Source organism: Alosa alosa, chromosome 14 (genome assembly GCF_017589495.1).
Source record: "Alosa alosa isolate M-15738 ecotype Scorff River chromosome 14, AALO_Geno_1.1, whole genome shotgun sequence".
Classification (NCBI taxonomy): domain Eukaryota; kingdom Metazoa; phylum Chordata; class Actinopteri; order Clupeiformes; family Clupeidae; genus Alosa; species Alosa alosa.
Genome location: NC_063202.1, coordinates 5,540,326 through 5,564,756, shown reverse-complemented (window position 1 = coordinate 5,564,756; position 24,431 = coordinate 5,540,326). Strand labels below are relative to the sequence as shown.

The 24,431-nt window shown below is 47.7% G+C and overlaps 1 protein-coding gene across 1 annotated transcript in view; it reads right to left on the bottom strand.

The window, feature by feature from the left end:
* Positions 1-24,431, bottom strand: part of LOC125307151 (serine/threonine-protein kinase BRSK2-like) — an 89,977-nt gene that overhangs the window by 6,957 nt on the left and 58,589 nt on the right. Inside the window, 13 exon segments of the mRNA XM_048262980.1 lie at positions 174-354; positions 680-803; positions 2,446-2,494; positions 3,040-3,247; positions 6,303-6,363; positions 8,724-8,872; positions 8,875-8,882; positions 9,403-9,500; positions 16,350-16,514; positions 16,643-16,674; positions 18,005-18,151; positions 19,238-19,306; positions 19,562-19,595. Coding sequence (XP_048118937.1) covers positions 174-354; positions 680-803; positions 2,446-2,494; positions 3,040-3,247; positions 6,303-6,363; positions 8,724-8,872; positions 8,875-8,882; positions 9,403-9,500; positions 16,350-16,514; positions 16,643-16,674; positions 18,005-18,151; positions 19,238-19,306; positions 19,562-19,595 — 1,325 coding nt within the window.

Below are 24,431 nucleotides of genomic sequence, written 5' to 3'. Positions count from 1 at the left end.
ACACACACACACACAAAAAAAAAAACATCAATGTTTTTCATGGAGCTTGCTGTTCTACTAGTGCTCACATAAAGCAAACCCAAAATAACAGTAATATAAGAAGGAAAACATCACCTATGATTCAAACACACACACACACACACACACACACACACACACACACTCCTGTGTACCTGAGAGCAGGGTAAAGGTGACCGAGTAAATGCCATTCTCCTTCTGGGCGCAGCCACTCTCGGAGTAGGTGATGTCCACCTGGAACTTCACCGGCTTCTGGAACACGGCGGGCCCTGCGGACGACTTATACTCAGCCCGGAAACTAGTCTGAGAAATCACGCTGTGGCTAAGGCTGGGAATCTGAGAGAGAAAGACAGAGAGAGAGAGAGAGTGAGCGAGAGAGAGAGCAAAAGAGACAGAAAGTATTAATCTTCTGTTACAATATATTTACACTACTTTTTTACTGTATTGACATTGTTCACTCAAATAACACCATATACAGTACTGTTCATCATCTTATACAGCCAATAGCCTACGGGAATTGATGACAGTGTATTCAGACATTATGAAATTTTAAAAAACAGCTTACATCATCACTAAATACCAGTGTAGAAGCAAAGAGTTGGAAAAAAATAATACAAAGCAAGTGGCGAAAAATGAAATGAAAAACAAATGCATGTCTTACAGAGAGGAAGGCATGAACGATGTCTGCTTTGATGGAGCTCAAGGGCTTGTCCCTGATCACCACGAAGATCTGCTCCTCTTTCTCCAGACTGATGAAGTTGCCAAACCACGACTTCTTAGCCAGCCTGTCAAGATAGCCAGAAATACAATAGCCACAATTAGCACTTGGATATTCAGATAACAGAATATACTCTCATGGGCTACTATTAGACTAAGTGTGATTAATTAAGATGCTGTTTAAATCACTGACATGAGGATACTTATTTAACAGAAGTACTTCTCCAATTATTCATTAAAACCCTTTTATTGCAGATTAAAGGACTGCAATCTTATTTCAAGAGCAATATTTTCTGCATATTCCATCCAATAGGTAGGCAAAATAATGGTGCAATCATCTGCAACTGCCAACAGGGGGAGTATGTGAGCTGTGCACAGAGACTGCTGGGAGCACTTGGTGCTGCAGTAAACCCATCCCTGAGGCAGACTGATGGCTTTAGCTGCTGTCTGTGGCTTGTAGGCTTCCAGCAGCAGATTCAGCGCAAACCCAGAATGCTTTGCTAGCATTTACTCTCACACACAAACCACCAAGTACAGGGAAGCATTCACATACCGAGGTCCGTAGGTTAATGCTAGTGCTATGTTCTGGTTCCTTATGCTGACAGCAAATTCAGATACGGTGTGATTGTGTGATTGTGCGTTTGTGTGTGTGTGTGTGTGTGTGTGTGTGCCTGCGTGCTTGGTGTGCGTGTGTGGTGTGTGTGTGTTTGGTGTGCGTGTGTGTGTGTGTGTGTGTGTGTGTGTGTGTGTGTGTGTGTGTGTGTGTGTGTGTGTGTATGTATGCATCTTAGATAAGCCTTCTTTACAAAATCCAAAATTCAACTCCCTGTGATGGTTACAAATCCACACACAGTAAACACACACAGACAGACAGACACACACACACACACACACACACACCACATGTAAGGCTTTAAAAACAACGCCACGAGTAAAAGCACTAAGCTATATAAAACATTCATGAAGGACTTGAGAAGCATCAGACTGAGAGTCGCACTGCTGAGTCCCAGGAGCTGTGGGTCCTGCTGGAGGGGCCTCCACACAAACCCAGGAGGACGAGGGTGGGCAACACAAGGCATGTACAGCACAACACATCCACTAGCTTGCTTTTACACCCATTTCAGCCATGTTACAAACATCTGGACAGTAGCTTTGGACAACAACACAACTGGTTTAAATAATGTGAAACATGGTCAGATATGTGTAAAGTAAAGTAAAGTTAAAGTAAAGTGTGTCTGTTTGCTCTCACCCACATTAACATTGATCTTGAATCAGTTAACGAAGAACGATTCCTACTGCTGCTCAGATGGTTAATTTATTAAATGGTTTATTTGCCAACTAGCTAGCTGATGAATGTGGAGAAATGTTTGAGTCAGACCATCATCAAGTGATGCAAAATGTTGACAAAAGACAGATCAAGTTACACACTTGCCAGAAAACACATGATAGTGAACCTGGCCCAACTTCAGAGAATACAAATGACATGCTTAATTTGTACAATTTTGAAGGGTTCCTCGGGATATTTTCTCCCCCACAGGGGGTCCTGGCACCAAAAAAATTGAGAACCCCTGGTGTACAGTATGCCTAGAGAATGCATTAGACTGTTATTATGCTTTCAATTCTGCATGAGTGCATGCGTGTGTGTGTGTGTGTGTGTGTGTGTGTGTGTGTGTGTGTGTGTGTGTGTGTGTGTGTGAAAGAGAGACTCACTCGGGTGATGAGTCTGGCGTTAGGCTGGACATGTCCTCCTGGGTGGGAACTGCAGAGCGAAGCACATGTGAGAAAGTGGGAGGTTATATAAGGGACACCATCTCACCAACGCAGATAAAACATTAACCTCAATCAATCACACTACGCTTTACATAGTGCGAATCTTACGTAATAAAGTACAACGGAATAGAATAGATTAAAATTGAATAGAAAATGCTTAGGGAATGCTTATTTCATGTTATAATGTATAATTGAATAATTAATTTCATTTGTAATTTATTATTGAAAAAATACTTTTGAGTTGATTTTACTATCTTTTGAAATGTTATAAATATTGATTGTGGTAACTCTGATGCTTTATTTCTGTAGAAAAAACTTTCCATTTTCATTAGAATTTTCAAAAACATGTTATGGTCCATGACATTTGTAAAAGAAACAACAAAGACAAAAAATCAATCAACCCCTACCCTCCACCCCCAAAAAGTAAGAAATCTAAAAAAGAACAGATGGACAAGACAATCCTGTATGTGCAGACAGTGTAGTACACCTCTCTCTAGCCCATCAGCCCCCGTGCTGTTCCCATGGCAGCGGTACCTTGCATTTTCCTGCGGTGGAAGCGTGGCGAGCCCAGGAAGCTGTTCTTGATGGAGTTGAGGCGCGTCCTCCAGGGCAGTCCCCCCAGCGAGGGACTGGGCGGCGGGGTGGGGCTGGGCGTGCCGGCGGGGCTCTCCTTGGGCGTGTGCACGGGCGTGCCCTTGGGCGTGGGCAGCGGGCTGGCACGCGGCGAGCCGTGCGGCGTCACCTGGGGCAGGAGGCAGGGGGGCACAGGTTTGGCCGTGAGCTCCGGGTGCAGCCGGTGGAGCCGCACCGGCGACAGGGGCGACAGGGACGAGACGGGCGACAGCGGCGACATGGCCAGCTTGGGGGGCACGGTGAGGGGCGAGCGGCGCGCCCGCGCCGGGCTGTGGAGGATGGGCGAGGGCAGGGGCTGGTACGGGGACGAGGGCGTGGAGGGCTCCGACTGAACGTGGGACGGGGGCGGGCCGGTGTGGGGCAGGGGGTTGGAGCGTGTGGTCTGCAGGGGCTTGTGGGGCGAGCGTGGCTTGGCCGGGAGCGTCTGGGTTTTGGGGTCAGCGTGGGACGGGATGCGCGTCCGAGGGGAAAGCGGGCCGCTGCCGTTAAGGCGGGGCCCGCCGCGCGGGGAGTGCGTGGGGCTGCAGTTGGGCGACTGGCAGAAGTCGGGAGACTGGGGCGGAACGAAAAAGCGGCGCACAGGCTACCAGGAGCGCATGCACCATCACACACACACACACACACACACACACACACACACACACACAATATGAGGAGTGAAATGTTCGGAAACGACAGACACAGGTGACACAGAAAGCAGCAGAAGGTGGGAGTGCAGAAAGGAAGACAAGAAACAAAAAAAGACATGCCATTAGCACAGCCTACAGCAGAGTCAGCCAATCAGAACAGACCTTTCAGCAAAGCCACCCAATCAGAGCAGGCTAACAGTGAATCCAGCCAATCTGGAAGCACGGAGGCTGTGAAGAAAGAACTAAAAGAGGTGTTTCAAATAACAAGCATTCCTACAAGCAAACCAAAGCAAGAAACATCCTCCCAAAAGAAGCATTTCATTGAAGCCTTATGATGCTACAAATGCCAGTGGCAATACTGTGACAGTTAGTCACTGAAACCCTCAACTAGACAATCTGAATTCAACGTTTGTTTACACTTGGGATAGACAGGGAACCAAGGACATATCGTTCACATGTCTGAGCCGACAGTCTTGGTGGAATTAAAATTACATCCAAAAATAAAACTGTGTGACCCACATCCCATGACTTATTCCCTGATATTTTGTTTCACTAGAACATTTCCATCAGCAGTGCTCAGTTACTTCAGCTGATTGTACTGAGATGTGATCACTTGGTTATGTTAACGGCTACTGGCTATACTGAGATGTGATCCCTTGGTTATGTTAACGGCTATTGGCTATACTGAGATGTGATCACTTGGTTATGCTAACGGCTACTGGCTGTACTGAGATGTGATCACTTGGTTATGCTAACGGCTATTAGCTGTACAGCTTGACTTGTACAGCCCAGTGGGGTGGGACTGAGCACTAGGCAGCTTATAGTGAGATGCTGAGGCTCAAGATGGACTATCCATGTGACAGTTACCTCCTAACTGCCCAGATGTAAAAAAAAAGCAGTCTAGTTTGAGTGTGTGTGTGTGTGTGTGTGTGTGCGTAATGTGTTGACAGAAGTATGGCTCTGAATCCCTGTATTAACTGGTCCTGCATGACAACACAGTAAGCTTCTTTTGAGATGTTTACATCAGACTCAAAATAAATTCTCATAACAAGCCCTTCCCAAATGCCTCAGTTGACCATGGAACCAACATATCGCACTTAAAGTGATCTTAAAGTGATCTTAAAGCATTTGTTTTCCTTATTCATCTTTCTCTGGGATGTGTAAGTCTGTATAAGTTAAGTGTGCATTGCTAAGTGTAATATACCTAATAAAATGTTACTGAGGGTGTTGACATTTTTTAAAAAAAATTGCAAAATTGCATCTATAATCACTCACTGATTTGGCATAAAAATACACATTTTTCTGTCCATGGAGAACTGTAGGCTTGAAGGGCAGCACACTCTTCAAGTAGAGATTCATTCTATAGTCCAGTGGAACTACCCCATTTTGGTTGTAATGTACTGTACACATTCCTCAGCTCTACCTAATGCCTCCACAAGATTCCATGCACTCTTCACGGCATTATATATTAACAGGTAGAACACCTGTTTTGCCAGGAATAAACCATAGTTCCAGATGCCTGGTCCAGCATACATTAAAGGAGAATTCCGGTGTGATATTGACCTAAAGTGTGTTGAAACATGATACCGAGTGTGAACGTATGTCTCATAGCACATCTTGGCTTGTCCCCTGCACTCAGAAATCTGGCGCTAGTTAGCCGTTGCTACCAACAGTTTTTCAATGGGTGTGCCTCGGGCATCGGCCTAGCCATGCAAATAAACTGTTTTACACCATTTACGAGGCTCAAAGTAGCTCCATACTTCATTGGTAGACTTCTGAGGGCCTTGACATTTAAAATGAGATATTGAGAACTTTAAAAAAGCACTGGTAGTTTATTTAAAAGACGATTTATACAGACAGTACCTTAAGGAGTTTACCTGCTCACGCCATCTTAAATTTAGTCACGATATAAGTCGAAATGACGAAAGTACTTAATGAACAGGTACTGTATGATAAGGGACCAGATTCCAAAAATAATTCAGTAGAAATGCATGGATTCCAGTTGCTGCTACTGGAAGCTGCTACTTTACACACTCTGTATCATGTTTCAACACACTTTAGGTCAATATCACACCGAAATTCTCATTTAAGGAACCGTACAGTTCCATGAAGAACTGTACAGTAGCTCCAACAGGAACCGTATGGAGTTTCACTCAAGGGACAAGAACCCAACATCTTTCAAAGAGTGTGGCAAGGGAGAAGCCTGTAGCCTGTAGCCTCTATCCTCTACAGCAGGCCGGGTCATGCACAGTGGAGGTGACAGCAGCACTGAAGCACTGAATGTGAATGAATGAGCACGCACCCCCCATCCACACTCCACTCCAGAAGTGTGCTTCAGAAGCGGTCAAGTGCACATGATGGGACGTAGTGTGGGAATTGGAACAGAGCCCGGAGATTGAGTGCCTGTGACTGAGTGAGCAAGTGAGTGAACGAGTGAGTGAGTGAGTAAGTAAGTAAGTGAGTGAGTGAGTGAGTGAGTGAGTGTGGTAAACAGTGAGTGTTAGAAAGAGTGTGCAAGTGAATGCACAAACTTACCCTGGGACTGCTGAGAGGGCTGGTGGACAGACATGAAGATGCTCCACTGATAGACCTCGACCTGCCACACACACACACACACAGACACACACACACACACACACAATGTCACATTGGTTTATGCTGTGGAAAAACCAGCCTGAAAAGAACAGCTTTTTCTGTCTGGAAACCTGCAAAAGAAAGACATTGTCTGTGCTGCTGAACAAAGCTGGAGTAACAGTAGACTCTGATGCGGTGAGGTTCAGCGTTCCTCCTCTATCCCGGAGAGAAGGGCTGTCGGCCGCTACGGGGAATATGCTGATGTGCTCGTTCTCTTTTATGCTTAATTGATTTTTCATTTTTCTCTCTCTCGTCTACCCCTCATTCTTCTCTCTCTCCCTCTCTGTCCCCCACTCTCTTTTTATATTTTTCTCTCTTTTACATACACACACACACACACACACACACACACAAATACAGACACAGACACACTCACACACTCTAACACTCTAAGCCAAACACCCATATGCACACACACACTTTTTCCTCTCACAAATATCTCTGTATGTGACGTTTTTATTTCACTCTCTTCTCCTCTCTCACTTCTTCCTCGCCTCTTCTCTCCTCTCACTTCTTTCCTTCGCTTCTTCTCTTCTCTCACTTTTCCTTCTCTTTCTCTTTAGCCTTCTCACTTCACGCTCCCTCCTCCTCTCTTTCTTCTTCTTCTCTCTTCATCTCCTCCCCTCACTTTTCCTCTCTCTCTCTCCCTCGTTCTTTCCCCCGTTGCCCCAGTAACTGCTTGTGTCCAGGCTTAAAGAGCTGCGATGCCTTAAATGATGTATGGCAGCTTAACGGTCCATACTTTCAGTGCTCTACCTCAAAAGGGCCAAATTGAAACACTAAATCATGACCAGTGTGTGTGTGTGGTGGTGTAGGTGTGGGTAAGCTTATGATCCAAAGCATGTTCACACACACACACACACACACACACACACACACACACACACACACACACACACACACACGCACGCACATATACTGTATATACACAAACATACTCAGAAACCATGCATAAAAGTTTCTGAAACATGACATGATTAAAGTAATATGCTAACTGATTCCAAAGTTGATCACTCGGAGCCCTTATTCAGAAAATGGGGAAATAATAGCACACAGTCAGTGGAGAGAAAAGAAAAAGAAGACTCTTGCATGCACGCACGCACGCGACATCAAGACACGCGACATCGCCAAGACGCCAAGACGCCGCGACGCCGCGACGCGACACGCGACACGCACATGCGACACGCGACACCACACGCACGCCGCGACGCGACACAAACACGCCGCGACGCCAAGACACACACACACACGCACACGCACACGCACACGCACACTCACACTCACACTCACACTCACACTCACACTCACACTCACACACTGAATGCAATAGCTGAATTGTGCATTTTGCGCTTCATTATTAATGGAACCACAATACTCAAGCCATTTCTGAATATTAGGAGTTAAGGTAGTCCTCTAGCGAGCTACTCCACGGTCCAAGTGCACCTTTATCTGGCATCAACTGAAACTAAAAATGGGCCCTAAGCAAATTCAGTGTTTAGAAATTGTGTACCAACAGTCAGTGAGTCTGCTCTACCAGAGACAAGGCTAACTCACCTGCCCCTCTGAGACACAACTAAAACCTTGGGAAGAAAACAGAAGCAGGCACAGCAGAAGCATGCAGCAGTATGAGAGAAAGGCAGGGGAGGAGAAGAATGGCTAATTAACCTCTAAATGCGATCTTCTATGGGATATTATTGCCAACATCAAAGGGAAGGGAGAGAGAGAGAGAGAATGTGTGTCTGGTAGCAAAATGTAGGGCAGAACATGCTGAGAGAGGGACTTGGAAATATGGAGAGAGAGAGAGAGTGTGAAAGAGAAAGAGAGAGATGGATAGATAGAGACAGAGAGAGAGTGAAAGAGAGATAGAGATGAAGAGAGAGAGAGAGAGTGAAAGAGAGACAGAGAGAGAGAGAAAGAGAGAGAGAGAAAGAGAGAGAGTGAAAGAGAGATAGAGATGAAGAGAGATAGAGAGAGAGTGAAAGAGAGATAGAGAGAGAAAGAGAGAGAGAGAAAGAGAGAGAGTGAAAGAGAGAAGAGAGAGAGAGAGAGAGAGAGAGAGAGAGAGAGAGAGAGAGAGAGAGAGAGAAGGAAAGGAAAAGACTGGGGCAGAGAGGAAAGGAACCAACTTCACATGTTTGATGTTGGGGGGTTGCAGCTGCCCGAGTACAACAATAATGTACTGCAGTAACTGGGAAAGGACTGGGATGTTAATGTGTGTGTGTGTGTGTGTGTGTGTGATCTTGTGTGTGTGTGTGTGTGTGTGTGTGATCTTGTGTGTGTGTGTGTGTGTGTGATCTTGTGTGTGTGTGTGTGTGTGTTCACCTCTGCCCGTGATTGGTCAGGTCTATGGCTCGTCTGACGGGCACAGGAGAGCCTCCCTCGGTGACGGTCAACACCTCCATGCTCTTCCTCTCCGGTCTCCGCTTGTTGTGCCTCAACAACACGAAGTCCGGAAATCCACGCTTTACTGATCTGGAGGATCTGCATAATATGCACACACACACACACACGCACGCACACACACACACACACACACACACACACACACACACACACACACATTAACGCGACACGCACACGCCAAGACGCCAAGACGCGACACAACGACAAACACACGCAAGACGCCAAGACGCCAAGACGCGACACACACATAATCACGACACACACACACAAACACGCACACACACACACACAAACACATTAAACATCCACACACAAAGGAATGCACACACATACACTGCGCAAGCACCCATACGGTTACGAGAAGTAGTTAACATGTTTATGATGGCATCTTTATTGTGTCTGTCTAATGAGACGCTATTGTGACATTACAGAGAGATAAAAAAAAACAGACAGTAATTACACTGAGATAAAACCAACACAGTAATTATGACATTATAAAACATATTCCTGAATCAAACAGCATGACAATCATTCCATATAATGTGCTCTAAAGCACCAGATATCATTTGTAGCATCATCATTATAAATGATGTCATACCGATGTCATTGCGGGGTGGGAGGTTCTGATCCTCATGGCTGGGGAAACGCTCCTTTCGGTCCAGAAGCAAAAAGTAAATCATCTTCTCCTGGTTATCACTGCACACGTACAGGAAACACACATACACACACACACACACACACACACACACACACACACACACACACACACACACACACACACAATTTAACTGGCTTATTATGGTAGATTACAAAGTGGCTCCCTAAGTGTGCAAATGAAATGAGCGTAAATAATGTCTAGCCTTCGGCGGAAATATTAACTTTAAGGTAATTTACATTACAGCTAAATTAAGTTACTCTAAAACAGAGTGATCTAGTTTGAGCAGTCTTGCTGGTTGTCCAGAGGGCCTCCTAGATAAAATTAAGGTCTTGGAGTCATAAGTATAAACTTGGGGAGGAACAAACATGTATTTTTGTATTCAAAGGGCAACAAATGTAGATTCATAGCCATTTATACACATGAACTTTTGTTCAGTTGACAGCTTTTTATACACACAGCAGATTGGTTAATTCATTTCAGGGAAATCAATCAGTATGGTATAAATCAATCATGCTATACTGTGAGAAAAAGTGGAATAGAGCATTAGGTCCAATATTCCAATATGTGGTTCAATGTTCTGCATTAGGTCCAATATTCCAATATGTGGTTTAATGTTCTGCATTAGGTCCAATATTCCAATATGTGGTTCAATGTTCTGCATTAGGTCCAATATTCCAATATGTGGTTTAATGTTCTGCATTAGGTCCAATATTCCAATATGTGGTTCAATGTTCTGCATTAGGTCCAATATTCCAATATGTGGTTCAATGTTCTGCATTTCTCATCAGTAGGTCACTTTGTGTCATGAGCTCTCTCTCTGCCTGGTAACACGCGCTGATTAAAGTCTGATGACCTCCACCTGTTCCTGCTCTGCTCTGCCTCACCCTCGTTTACCTACCAGCTGCACTGCATTCACCACTCATCATGCCCGGTATATAAAGCCTTGCTTTTCAGTCCACACTTGTCAGATCGCCTGCAAACCCGCACCAGTTACCTGCCTGTCTTGGAAAAACGACTCTTACTCTTTGCCTGTGAACCCAGACCCGCTCGACTACTTCTTTGATCTCCAGCCCGGTAATCTTGACCTGCCTTCCGTCCTCTCTTCTACGAATACAGCCTAGCCCTTGACTGTACTGCTGCTTCGCGTTTCAATTGCTGTTGTGTGTGTGTCCCCAGGACTTCCCGGATCATCCAGCTCCTGCCATTGCTGCTCGGCTATTGGGGAACACACACACGCCAGACTCTTGGAACTCCGAACCCCTGAAACCCCTGTAACCCCCCCAACCCTTAAATAAACATTCTAACGTGGACGCTTTTGTGGTCCTCTTCCTGTTTGGTGTCTGACAGTACGATCTGACCAAACATGGACCCAGCGCGACGGTCGAACCAGCATGGAAACCGGCTAACCAGAACCACCCACCGCCATGCAACGCCTGGAAGAGACTGAGAGAGAGGCAAACCGCAACACTGCTGACACTGCCTCCCCTACTTCGCCTACCAACAGCTTCAGCAGTTCCAGCAGCAACAGCAACAACTTGCAATGATCATTCAACTTCTCACCGCCCAGCACCGAAGTCTCCTGCCCAGTCCACTGCTGCCGTGGCTGCCGGAGCCCCAGAACCCAGGATCGGCAACCCAGAGCGTTCAGCGGCGTACCCAACCCAGGTACGGGCGTTCCTGGACGAGCTGCCGCGGTCCAGTTTACCCTGCAACCCAGGACTTTTGCCACTGAAGGGGCGAGGGTCGGTTACGCGGATCACTCACCTGACGGGCCGAAGCTCGACTTTCGAACGGGCGGAGTTCGAAGCGCCAGACCCCAGCATGTGCAACCTTCAACCTATTCGCCAGAGGAGATGCTCAAGGTATTCGATTTGGAATCCACCACAGCCGAGGCATCTCGACCCTGATGAGTATTCGCCAAGGCAGAAGGACTGTTATGGATTACTCCATTGACTTTCGAACTGTGGCAAGTCGGAGCTCCTGGAACATGGAAGCATTGGTGGATGCCTTCCTCCACAGCCTGACGGACTACATAAAGGACGCAGCTGGTTTCCCATGATCAACCCCCACTCTTGATGAAGCCATTGCTCTGGCTGTCCGTGACGACCGCAGGATCCAGGTCCGCTCGCCGAGAGAGAGGGGCCAGAGTCCATCCACCAGCACACGGAGTGTCCCAACTGCCCTTCTGTCAAGACCTGCCACACCGCCTAACCAGCCGGACCAGTCTGAACCGATGGAGATCGGCGCGCCTCTAACTCCCCTGCAGGCCAGCGACGATCACCTCCAACTTGTGCCTGTACTGTGTTTCCTGACACCATCTCAATGATGGTGTCAGGAAACCACCGAGAGACCATCCGCTTCCACCTGCTCAGCTCCCCAGGCCAACCCCTAATCCTGGGCTACCCTTGGCTCCGTCTCCACAATCCTCACCTCGATTGGGCCTCCAGAACTGTGAAAGAGTGGGGAAATGCCTGCCACCTGACCTGTTTGCGTGCTGCCTCGCTGCCCCCCGGCTCAGTACCCCCCAGCACTGCCCCCCCCCGACATTTCTAATGTCCCTGAATGTTACCATGGCCTCCGAGAGGTGTTCAACAAGACCAAAGCCACATCTCTGCCCCCCACACCGTCTGCACGACTGTGCCATTGATCTCCTCCCTGGGACTGCTCCACCCAAAGGTCACCTCTACTCACTATCCCTCCTGAAAGAAAAACTATGGAGGTTTACATCAGGGACTCCCTGGCAGCTGGACTCATCCGCCCGTCTTCCCTCGCCAGCTGGTGCGGGTTCTTCTTTGTGGGAAAGAAAGATGGTTCTCTTAAGCCCTGCATTGATTATCGAGGTCTGAACGATGTCACAGTGAAGAACCGTACCCTCTGCCTTTACTCACCTCTGCTTTTGAGTTGCTCCAGGGATCCACTATTTTCACCAAACTGGACCTTAGAAATGCTTACCACCTAGTCCGAAGTAAGGGAGGGTGACCAGTGGAAGACTGCATTCAACACCCACACCGCCATTATGAGTACCTGGTAATGAGTACCTGGTAATTTGGCCTCACCAACGCCCAGCGGTATTCCAGGCTGTTGAATGATGTGCTGCGGGACATGCTGAATAAATTCGTCTTCGTGTACCTGGACGACATCTTAATTTTCTCCAGAACTCTGTCCGAACACACTCGTCATGTCCAGCTGGTTCTTCAACGGCTCCTGGAGAACTCCCTTTATGTCAAAGCGGAGAAATGCGAGTTCCACGCTCAGACTGTGTCGTTCCTGGGATACATTGTCGCTGAAGGCAATATCCAGATGGACCCCGCAAAGGTCTCGGCAGTTACCTCCTGGCCAGTTCCGGGGAATAGGAAGAAGTTGCAGCAATTCCTCGGGTTTGCCAATTTCTACCGGAGATTCATCCGGAACTACAGCTCCGTCGCCGCTCCCCTCACAGCTCTGACCAGCATCAAACACCCCTTTTCCTGGACCCCAGAGGCCAACACAGCCTTTCATACCCTCAAGGCCCGGTTCACCACTGCCCCCCATCCTCCAGATGCCGGATTCAGACCGGCAGTTCGTTGTCGAGGTGGATGCCTCAGACGTGGGAGTCGGGGCCATACTCTCTCAACGGGCAGAGGAGGACAACAAGTTGCACCCCTGTGCATTTTTCTCTCGCCGGCTTTCACCTGCAGAGCGCAATTATGATGTTGGAGACCGCGAGCTGTTGGCAGTCAAGCTTGCCCTGGAGGAGTGGCGTCACTGGCTGGAGGGGTCCACAGTTCCGTTCCTGGTCTGGACCGATCACAAAAACCTCGAATACATCCCTAACGCCAAACGTCTTAACCCCAGACAGTCCGCTGGGCCTTGTTTTTTCACCAGATTCAACTTCACCCTGTCATACCGCCCAGGTTCTCGGAACACCAAGCCGGACGCTCTCTCCCGGCCAGTTTCATAAGGATGACGCCCTTCCCAGGAACCTGCATCAATTCTGCCCGATCCCTGCGCCAGTAGCTGCCCTGACCTGGGATATCGAGGAGGAAATTCAGAGGCCCTCCGTGACCATCCCAGTCCCAGTGCATGCCCAGACGGTCGTCTCTTTGTCCCAGAGAATTTGAGGTCCCGGGTCATACAGTGGGGACACAACTCCCCGCCTTTGCCTGCCACCGGGCTCCGCCCCCCACCTGCCATCTCCTTGCCCAGCTTCTGGTGGTCTGCTTTGAGAAGGGATGTCCGAGAATTCGTCCGTGCCTGCCCCACCTGCAATCAGAACAAGTCCTCCACGGCCGGGCTGGTTTTACTGCCCAGCCCTTGCCTGTGCCCACACGACCCTGGTCCCATCTCCTCCTTGACTTCCCACCCACCATCAGGTGGGATGACGGGTCATTCTCACTGTGGTTGACCGGTTCAGCAAGATGGCACACTTCATTCCCTCCCCTAAACTGCCATCTGCCAGAGAGACTGCCCAGGCTGTTCTTGATCATGTCTTCCGTCTACACGGGCTGCCCAGGGATGTTGTCTCTGACCGAGGTCCATAATTCACCTCCACATTCTGGAAGGAGTTCTGCTGCCTTCTAGGGGCCACAGTGAGTCTCACCTCTGGGTTCCACCCCAGTCCAATGGTCAATCCGCGGGCAAACCAGGAGCTGGAGAAGGCGCCGGTGCATGGTTTCTCGTGAAACCCCAGGCTTGGGCACAACAACTGGCGTGGATAGAGTATGCTCACAACTCCCTCACCTGCTCTGCCACTGGTATGTCACCTTTCCAGTGTGTGTATGGCTACCAGCCCCCCTGTTCCCCAGCCAGGAGGGAGATGTGTCCTGCCCGCCTGCCCCCGCCTATGCCCGCCCGTTGCCGTCGTGCACCTGGTCACAAGCTCGTGCCACGCCACTCAAGTCAGCTGTCAGCTATGCCACTGGGGCTAACCACGAAGATCGCCCGGCACCCGCCACGTGTTGGCCAGAAGGTGTGGCTGTCAGCCAAGGATCTCCCACTGCGGGTGGAATCAGCGTAAACTGGCACCTCGATTCCTCGCCCGTTCCCTATCCAGAGGGTCATCAGCCCAACCGCAGTCCGGCTCCAGTTGCCAACCTCCATGAGGGTGCACCCTACTTTCCATGTTTCAAAGTCAAGCCGACGATGAAAGCCCGCTGGTCCCGTGCGCTTCCTCCTCCTCCTCCTCGCCTCGTTGACGGTGGGCTGGTGTACACCGTTCGGACGCCTGCTTCGGGTCCAGACGGCGAGGTAGGGGCCTCCAGTATCTCGTCGACTGGGAGGGCTATGGGCCTGAGGAGAGAACCTGGGTGCCAGCCAGTCGGATTGTGGACGGACACTCATCGCCGACTTCCACCGCCTGCATCCTGATCAACCTGTAATCCGTAGGGGCCGCCCCAGAGGGGTCCCTAACCGCCCTGCCCGCCCGGCTTCCTGTCCTGTGCCTGACCCTGACCCTGTCACCGGTACCTGTCCCGTCTTCTGTGTCGACCCTCCAGCTCCCTCCGAGGATGAGGATGTTCACTGACCCGCGGAGGAATTCTAGCCTCCACGGCTCCCTCCGCCCTCGGGCGTGGTGTCACTCTTGGGGACTTCTGGGGCCGTCCCTTAGGGGGTTCTGTCATGAGCTCTCTCTGCCTGGTAACACGCTGATTAAAGTCTGATGACCTCCACCTGTTCCTGCTCTGCTCTGCCTCACCCTCGTTTACCTACCAGCTGCACTGCATTCACCACTCATCATGCCCGGTATATAAAGCCTTGCTTTTCAGTCCACACTTGTCAGATCGCCTGCAAACCCGCACCAGTTACCTGCCTGTCTTGAAAAACGACTCTTACTCTTTGCCTGTGAACCCAGACCCGCCGACTACTTCTTTGATCTCCAGCCCCGTAATCTTGACCTGCCTTCCGTCTCTCTTCTACTTAATACAGCCTAGCCCTTGACTGTACTGCTGCTTCGTTTCAATTGCTGTTGTGTGTGTGTTTCCCCAGGACTTCCCGGATCATCCAGCTCCTGCCATTGCTGCTTTCGGCTATTGGGGGAACACACACACCAGACTCTTGGAACCCTGGAACCCCTGAAACCCTGTAACCCCCAACCCTTAAATAAACATTCTAACGTGACGCTTTTGTGGTCCTCGTCCTGTTTGGTGTCTGACACTTTGACACTAAAAGTGTGTTCCTACTTCATGATTCTGTACGATACCTGTCTCAACCATGGATAATGTAACCTGTCTCAGCCATGGATAATGTAACCTGTCTCAAGGCGTCAAAGTTGATATCACTTCTTGTTGTCTGTTTTACGTCAAAATTACATCATAATTCTGTGTCAAGTCAGAGACGCATATTCTGGAGGGCATTGTGCTTCGTTTGTGCCTCTCTCCTGTATACAGCCTAATTAAACTCTTGATTGCACTTCTCTGTGACTGGAGTTTCAGATGGGTATTGTCTTCATATTATCCCTCGGAGACAAGAAATACTGTTTTCTGATTGGCAGGTAAGGTGGCTATTAATTTCTTGAGATATATCTGAAGTGGACCTATGAAATAAATGGCAACAATAAAAGAAACTACCCACCGTTATTACTGTCAGTAACCAAAGAAAGTAGTACAACAAACTGAACAAGCTGGCTTCTTTTGAAGCTCAACATTATTGGCACCGTTTGCGTGCTATAAATGCATGACTATTGCCTACATACTTGAGTGGCAACTGGGGGATAAGTGAGATAACGGCCTTCGAGGTGTCCACTTTGCGTCGTGGAGTTCTTAGCCTCCGCTTCATCCATTAATTCTGTATATATCGGGACACCTCAGCGGCCGTTATCCCATACGCATTACCCCCGGCGTCCAACACCGAGGCTGACTTTGGGGTGGGATAGAGAGTGGACAGGTATCCCTGACTAGGTCCGGACTCACTCCTCGGCCAGCAGGTCTTTGACAAGTTTGCTCTTGTCCCTGAAGCAGCCCAGAGAGTGCATGCTGTCCAGCACGTCCGGATCGATGTCCTCCATCGCAGGGAGCAGCCTCATAGCCACCTTACGCTGGATCGGCGGCTGGGGTTCTGGCTCGCTTTTGCCGGCTCTATGCACACACACACACACACACACACACACACACACACACATTGGAGATAAGGCAGTTGTTAGACACATCACAGCTGCACTGCACATCATTTTCTAACACATAGAGGGTGTAGGAAGAGTACTTACATGTACCACGCATGTTTCTGAATCTGATCCAACTGTAAAATAAAGATGTATGCATAAAAGTAAGAAATATTACTACAACAACAAAATCATCAACAACAATAATAATAATAGTAGTAGTAATAATTAATGAATTCATTAAATTAGGTTCTAAGACTACTAATCACGGGCTGTATGGGAATCTCGCAGTCTCTCTCTCCAAAGCCTTCCTGGCAACACCGTGCTCTGCATGGAAATTAGCATCACTTAAGTCTTAAACTGTCAGACGTCCACAAAGCCCTGTCTGCAGTTTAGAAGACGGGAGCTTAGGAGTCTTGCATTGGGCTGTCTAGCTCACTTTCTCTCTCTCTTTGGCTCTCTCTTTCACAAACACAATTCCACCTGTCTATACACAGACACAGACACAGACACACACAGACACACACACACACACACACAGTGCAAGTCAGTAAGAGCTCAATGACTGTAAGTGTATTTGGAAAATATATGATGAAATCCCACAATGTATGGAAGTGTGAGTGCATGTGTGGGTGCATGTGTGTGTGCATGTGTGTGTGTGCATGTGTGTTGTGTGACCAGGCAGGCAGAATAGGATTACGCTCATGATCTCGTCTGAGCCGACACCACAGCAGAAATGACACTGAACTGAAATCCCCTTCACAGACTGCATATGTCTGACATACTGAGTGTGGTCTGTGTGTGTGTGTGTGTGTGTGTGTGTGTGTGTGTGTGTGTGTGTCCACCTTAAAGCTACACCAAAGACTTTTTTGTACCTTAAAATAATGTTTCCAAAATCGTTTCAGTGGTTCATCAACTCGTAACAGGGTGAACGGCACTTCTGCATTAGTTTCGCGGCACTCTATCGGCTATAACCGCACTATGTAAGTTTGCCAGATCGGGTAGCGGATCTGTAGTTCGATGGAATGAGACATAAGAAACTACACATTTGACTTGCATCTGATGTCGCAATACATCGTACTTTCATTAAATCATGCAACATATTCTACCTTGTCTGTGGATATTGTTATTTGCAAAGTCGGTGCTGAATAAACAAATACTGCGTGCGACAGAGGAAAAGTTATTTGGTGTTGCTTTAAAGAAATCTGCCCCTAGACCCAAACCCCAAAACTTACTTACACTTCAAGGACAATAGAGCTTGTGAAACAGTGAATCTAAGGTGCCGAGTTCCACTGAATGTCATAAGCAGTGACTCTGAGAATGGCATAATGCATTTCTATGAGCAACAAGGGGCCTACAAGGGATCCTACCACCATAACACCATAACCTGCGTGATTCCTGTGCTCTGACAAAGTCTCCACGCTCTGTGCTCTGACAAAGTCTCCACGCCCTGGTGGCGGTACCCACCGTGAGTCTCTTGTTGGCATCCACCTCGATCATGCCCTTCAGCAGGTTCTGGCAATCCGGCGGGATGAAGTGAGGCATGTGGAACACACCCAGTTTCACCTTTTCCAGTAGGTTCCGCAGGTTATCATCATCAAATGGCAGCGCACCCTGTTGAGAGAGAGAGAGAGAGAGAGAGAGAGAGAGAGAGAGAGAGAGAGAGAGAGAGAGAGAGAGAGAGAGAGAGAGAGAGAGAGAGAGAGAGAGAGAGAGAGGGGACGGGGGGAGAGTCATCAATCAGAAGAGGAGGGAAGTGTGACAGTGGACAGACAGTGAGACAGAAATGAGAAAAAAGAGGAGAGAGAGAGAGATTCTGGGGAGAGGTAGAGAGCCTGAACCTAGGGAACCCAAAGCTAGCCGCTTCCCTAAATTTTAACAAGTCTGGAGTTTTTCTCCCAGCTCTTCTAAAAAATCTGAGCACTTCTCAAACCAGCAATCTCATTTCCTGGAGCCCCACAGTCATCAGAAAGCACCAGCCGCCATCGATCAAAGCCAAACAAACAAAAAATAAGCAAACACAAACAAGAGAACGAGGAGTTTGGCTACCCAGGCTGATAACCTGAGCGGCACACCCCACAGCAGGGAGGAGATGAAGGAGGAGTGTGTGCTGCGTTGTGTTGTGGTGCTTTCTGTTGTGTTTTGGTGCATTCTGTTGGGTTTTGGTTTATTCTGCAGTGTTTTGGTGCATTCTGTTGTGTTTCGGTGTATTCTGTTGTGTTTTGGTGTATTCTGTTGGGTTTTGGTGCATTCTGTTGGGTTTTGGTGCTGTGTGACTCATCCTCACTAATCCTTCACTTAAGGAGGGGGAGTTGACACAACAGTGGATTCAGCTGACATCTCTCTCTCTCTCTTTCTCTCTATAAGTGTGTGTGTGTGCGTGCATGTGATGAGTGTGTTTGTGTGTGTGTGTGACAACTGCTGATGGAAGTGTCACACATGGAATATTAGTTTTGATGTGTCTGTTAACCTCAAATGATGCTCTGAGACCACTGGGAAGTGTTAGAGGTGTATCTAAAAAAACACACGTGATTACTAAACTCAGATATATCTATAAATAAACCTCAGATAGATGAGGTTTGCATTACTGTGTGTATTAAGGTATACATTATATGCAGTAAAACACTGCTCTCCACTACATGTAAACAGTATATCAGATTGAACCACATACACAATATACTGTAGCTTTCAATCACTTACCACTAAAAGTGCAAAGAGAATGACGCCACAACTCCAGACATCAGCCTTCCGACCATCGTACTTCTCTCCCTGAGTAGCCAGGGGCCAGAGAGAGAGAGAGGGAGAGAGAGAGAGAGAGAGAGAGAGAGAGAGAGAGAGAGAGAGAGAGAGAGAAAGGGAAAACCAAAGACAAGAATGAGAAAAGGAGAAATAGACAGAACGGGTCAAATAATGCTTCTGTTTGTCAGACAAAACTGCAATGAGAGAAAAGGCGATTGGGAGTGCGAGAAAAGCAGTAGGAGGGGGAAAAAGGGGTCAAGAAAAAAATGAGCAGAATGCACTCACCCTTATGACCTCTGGGCTTGCATAGTGAGGGGATCTGTGGAGAGAGAGAGAGAGAGAATGAGAGCTTTTCTTTCTTCTGTCAGTGCACTCACGCTATTTTTTTCCTCCTATAATTCCTCCCTTGAGTTCGGAGCGACAGAGCGCACACGAGGAGTGGCATTACAAAACGACTCCCGGCCTGTCCTGAATAGAGGGGGAAAGCACTAAAAAGCCTGTCACGCCAGATCCCATTCCAAAGCAGCCGGCCGGCTTCGCTCAGGAAGGAACTGTTGTTTCTGAGGTCTCCTAGCCATTAGATGATAAATGGCCTTACACACTTGCATTTAGCAAAGCAATACCTCAAAAGTGAAAGATGTGTGTATATTTGAATAAAGTTTCTATTTTTAGCATCAAAAAATAAATGTGTACATTTATCTGTATATTCATGTTCACTTTCAGTTCTCTCCCTTCTTCTCTCTCTCTCTCTCTCTCTCTGTCTGTGTCTCCAGCTTCACATTCTCAGCCATCTTCCCTTCCCCCAACCCCTCTCCAGCGGTAGCAGGGAAGCTTAATGAAATAATATTAGTGCTTGATAAGTTCCTGCTGCCAAGACAGTTAGTGAGGCTGCGATATAACTGGCTGTGATAGTAATGTATTCATCAGTAATAATAATAATACAAGTGGCGTGGCGTCTAAGACATACCGGCGGAACAGCCGAACACCGGTGTCTCCCATGACAACAACAGCCCTCACCATGGTAACGCCAGTGTTCCACTGATTGTTGATGTCATGGGAAATTATGTAAATGAATTCAGAATTCCATCAAATTTACTCCAAATAGAACAGAGTCCAAACACACTAAACCACACCTTAATTGCACATCCAAATGTATTTTCTTACGGTTATCAAATGTCTGCTGACAACTTGTAGCATGTTTTGGGAAAAACTCAATTCTTGTTACATTTCAAATCCACATATATTTTCATTTCTCATGGACATAGTTTTACCATTTCTGGCCTTTTCATGCATTGTAAAAGAAAATTGTACCGGTACTCTAACAAAATCCATCTAAACTAAATGAATGTACTGCACATGAACAGCATGAAATTGATATCACAACAGTGCTCAATCAGTGTGTACTTTCATACTGTACATGTCCAATCAGTGTGTACTTTCATATGTTCAGGAAAACATCCTGATTGTGCAGTGGCACTGCACATACAGAAAATAGTACACAAACACTTTAGAAACGATTTATACAATCAGCGCACATGACCACACACACACACACACACACACACACACACACACACACACACACACACACACACCCATGCAACAGATATCAACTGCAGATGGCAAATTGCCACTTTAAAATTATCTATTAACCCACAATTTTACAGACAATTATTTCCTATCTACAGGCCTACACACCATAAACCAGGAAACACCATCTCAAATTGAACTCCATACGACATACAGTATTAACCATCACAATGACAAATCTCAATCACAAACACACTCCTGCATCAATGTGAAATTGAAACTATATATTTATCCCATCTATCTTCAAATGAACTACATAATCATGATGGTTAAGGTTCAGTTTAGATAAAACACTAACAACAAAATATCACACGGTTGGGTAACATGACTGTTGAAACCAAATTCACCCCAAACCACTGCCGATGTCAAGTACCTTTGACTGCACCACGTGAGGCTGAATATGATTAGTAGGCTATTAGTAGGCTAAGGTAGTCACTTGACAGAGGATGGAACCCCACCATCACCTCATTATTTGCAAGAGTGTGGCGATGACACAGATCAAGGTTGCTCCTTTTTTTTCCAGGGAACATTTTTTTGGCAGAAGCCCTTAGACAGGGGCATCATGCTGAGAGAGACTTAAAAGGCCCTTCTACCATTCTATCACACACACACACACACACACACACACACACACACACACACACACACAGACAGAGAGAAAGAGAGAGAGAGAGAGACAGAGAAACACAAACACACACACACACACACACACACAGACACACACACACACACACACACACACACACACACACACACACACACACACACACACACACACACTTGCATGCTTACTTACACTGCTGAAAATGCAGTTTAGGAATTTTTGGGAGGCTTCATGGTTGTCATGATGAGAGAAGCTGTCTGAGTGTGTGTGTGTGCCAGTGTATGTATGTGTGTGTGTGTGTGTGTGTGTGTGTGTGTGTGTGCCAGTGTAAGTATGTGTGTGTGGGCGTGTGTGTGTGTGTGTGTGTTTCAGCCCCCAACGAGGGTCCCATTCGGATTAGTGACAGCCCATCAGCGGAACTACGGGGGGCTTTGAGCACCGCTAAAAATCTGTCTGATGGAGAGAAATTACTCATTTAGAGCAGACACCGAAAGGACTGAGAGAGGCAGAAAGGATGAAAGAAAGAGGGGGAGAGAGAGCAAGAGAGAGAGAGAGAGAGAGAGAGATAAAGAGAAACAGACAAAGAAAGAGGAAAGGAGCTCATCAACCCAAGTGCCTTTACTCAGAGGAGAACGAAGAGGATGGGGACAACATAGTGGGTTGAAGAACTGGGTCAATCTGCTGCTGTTTCTGCTGAGCTAACAGAGAGAAACAGAGATGGGGGGGGGGGTGTTGGATGCAGAGAAATAAAGCTAAGTGCAGGTCTTCATGTTTCTAATGGACTACCAGTCCTGCAACATGGCCTGGATGAGGACATCATGTTTACCAACCCCAACACACACACAGCAATTGGACCCATTATGAGGGACAGACAGAGCTAACTAGTCTGAAACACACAGAAAAAAAAATAGATTTTAACTGACAATGAATATGAGTTTTTTGGGTAAAATGTACAGTAAAAATTACACTGATCGTTTACGCAAATGTGTAGAATCCTGTAAAGATTTGCTGAAGGTTTGATATTACTCTGCAAGTTTAAATAAAGTGGGTGACAAGAACTACGGAGTACAGAGACAGTCCCAGTGCTGAATGAATTACAGAGCTGGAATGGGCCAGAAAACACAGAAATGACACAGACATGGTGAAGGAGAAAATCGTGTTGAAAGAGGAGACAGAATTAGCTGTGACTGTGTGTGTGTGTGTGAAAGAGAGAGAGAGAGATAGAGAGAGAGAGGAAAAGAGAGATAGAGAGAGAGAGAGAGATAAAGTGAGAGTGAGGGACGGAGAGGGAGATTCTCGTTTCAGCATATTTAGTGTGTGTGTGTGTGTGTGTAAGCACTTGGGAAGAGAACACATTAGTGTCAGCTCAGTGTGGGTGAGATGAATGCATTTCATTAAAAACTGTCATATCTGCGTTTAGAGCCTGGGCCACGCCGCGCCGCGCCGCACGCACACAATCAATAACCACAACACCCGTTGCCATGGAAACACACAGCCATTACAACACTGCAGTGAACCAATGCCTAATACTGACACATAGGGATAGAGAGAGAGAGAGGGGGGGGGGAGAGATGGGTAAGGGAGAGAGAGAGGGGGGGGGGAGAGATGGGTAAGGAGAGAGAGAGAGGGGGGAGTGGGTAAAGAGAGAGAGAGAGAGAGAGGGGGGGAGATGGGTAGGGAGGAGAGAGAGAGGGGGGGGAGGGGAAAGGAGAGGAGAGAGAGAGGGGGGGGGGGAGATGGCAAGGAGAGAGAGGAAAAGAGAGAGAGAGATGGAGAGAGAGAGAGGAAAAGAGAGATAGAGAGAGAGAGAGATAAAGTGAGAGGAGGGACGGAGGGGAGATTCTCGTTTCAGCATATTTAGTGTGTGTGTGTGTGTGTAAGCACTTGGGAAGAGAACACATTAGTGTCAGCTCAGTGTGGGTGAGATGAATGCATTTCATTAAAAACTGTCATATCTGCGTTTAGAGCTGGAGCTAACACCCATCAACAACACAATCAATAACCACAACACCCGTTGCCATGGAAACACACAGCCATTACAACACTGCAGTGAACCAATGCCTAATATGACACATAGGGATAGAGAGAGAGAGAGAGAGATGGGTGGAGAGAGAGAGAGAGAGGGGGGGAGATGGGTAAGGGAGATGGTAAGGAGAGAGAGAGAGAGATGGGGGGGGGGAGAGAGAGGGGGGGAGATGGGTATAGGAGAGAGAGAGGAGGGGGGAGATGGGCAAGGAGAGAGAGAGAGAGAGGGGGGGGGAGAGATGGGTAAGGAGAGAGAGAGAGAGAGGGGGAGAGATGGGTAAGGGAGAGAGAGAGAGAGAGGGGGAGAGAGAAAGAGAGAAAGGGGTAGAGAGAGAGAAAGAAGGAAAGGGAAAGGGAAGGAGAAGAAAAGAGGGATAGAGATGGAGGAAAAGAGAGAGAGAGATGGAGAGAGAGAGAGACTTCTCTGACAAACATCAGCTAATCTGTTGATTTTTAATTCTGCAGTGATTAGCACTAATGTGACAACGCTGTGTGGCTCGAACAGACAGTCTAATGAAGCTTTGGTAATCAGCGGCGCGTCTCCGCATTAAGACTCCGTCAGTGAGAGCTCAGCCTCGCTGCGTGGTCATTTTTACAGAGGAGCTTTAGAATATGTCTGCCACAGCAGGCTTCACCCCACCCCACCCCCCGGCTACCCCACCCCCCACCCCCCGGCTACAACTCAGTCTGGGTGGGGATATCATGGAGTCGAGCCGCAGCACACGGTCTTTGTGGGTCAAGGACAGGGAATTCCTAGAGAGACTCAATATGTGTGTGTGCAAGTGTGTGCAAGTGTGTGTGTGTGTGTGTGTGTGTGTGTGTGTGTGTGTGTGAAGAGAGAGAGAGAGAGAGAGAGAGAAAGAGAGAGCGAGAGTGTGTGTGTGTTTGTGTCAGCCTTCATTACAACACTTGGAACAGTCAGTGATTCAATGATTA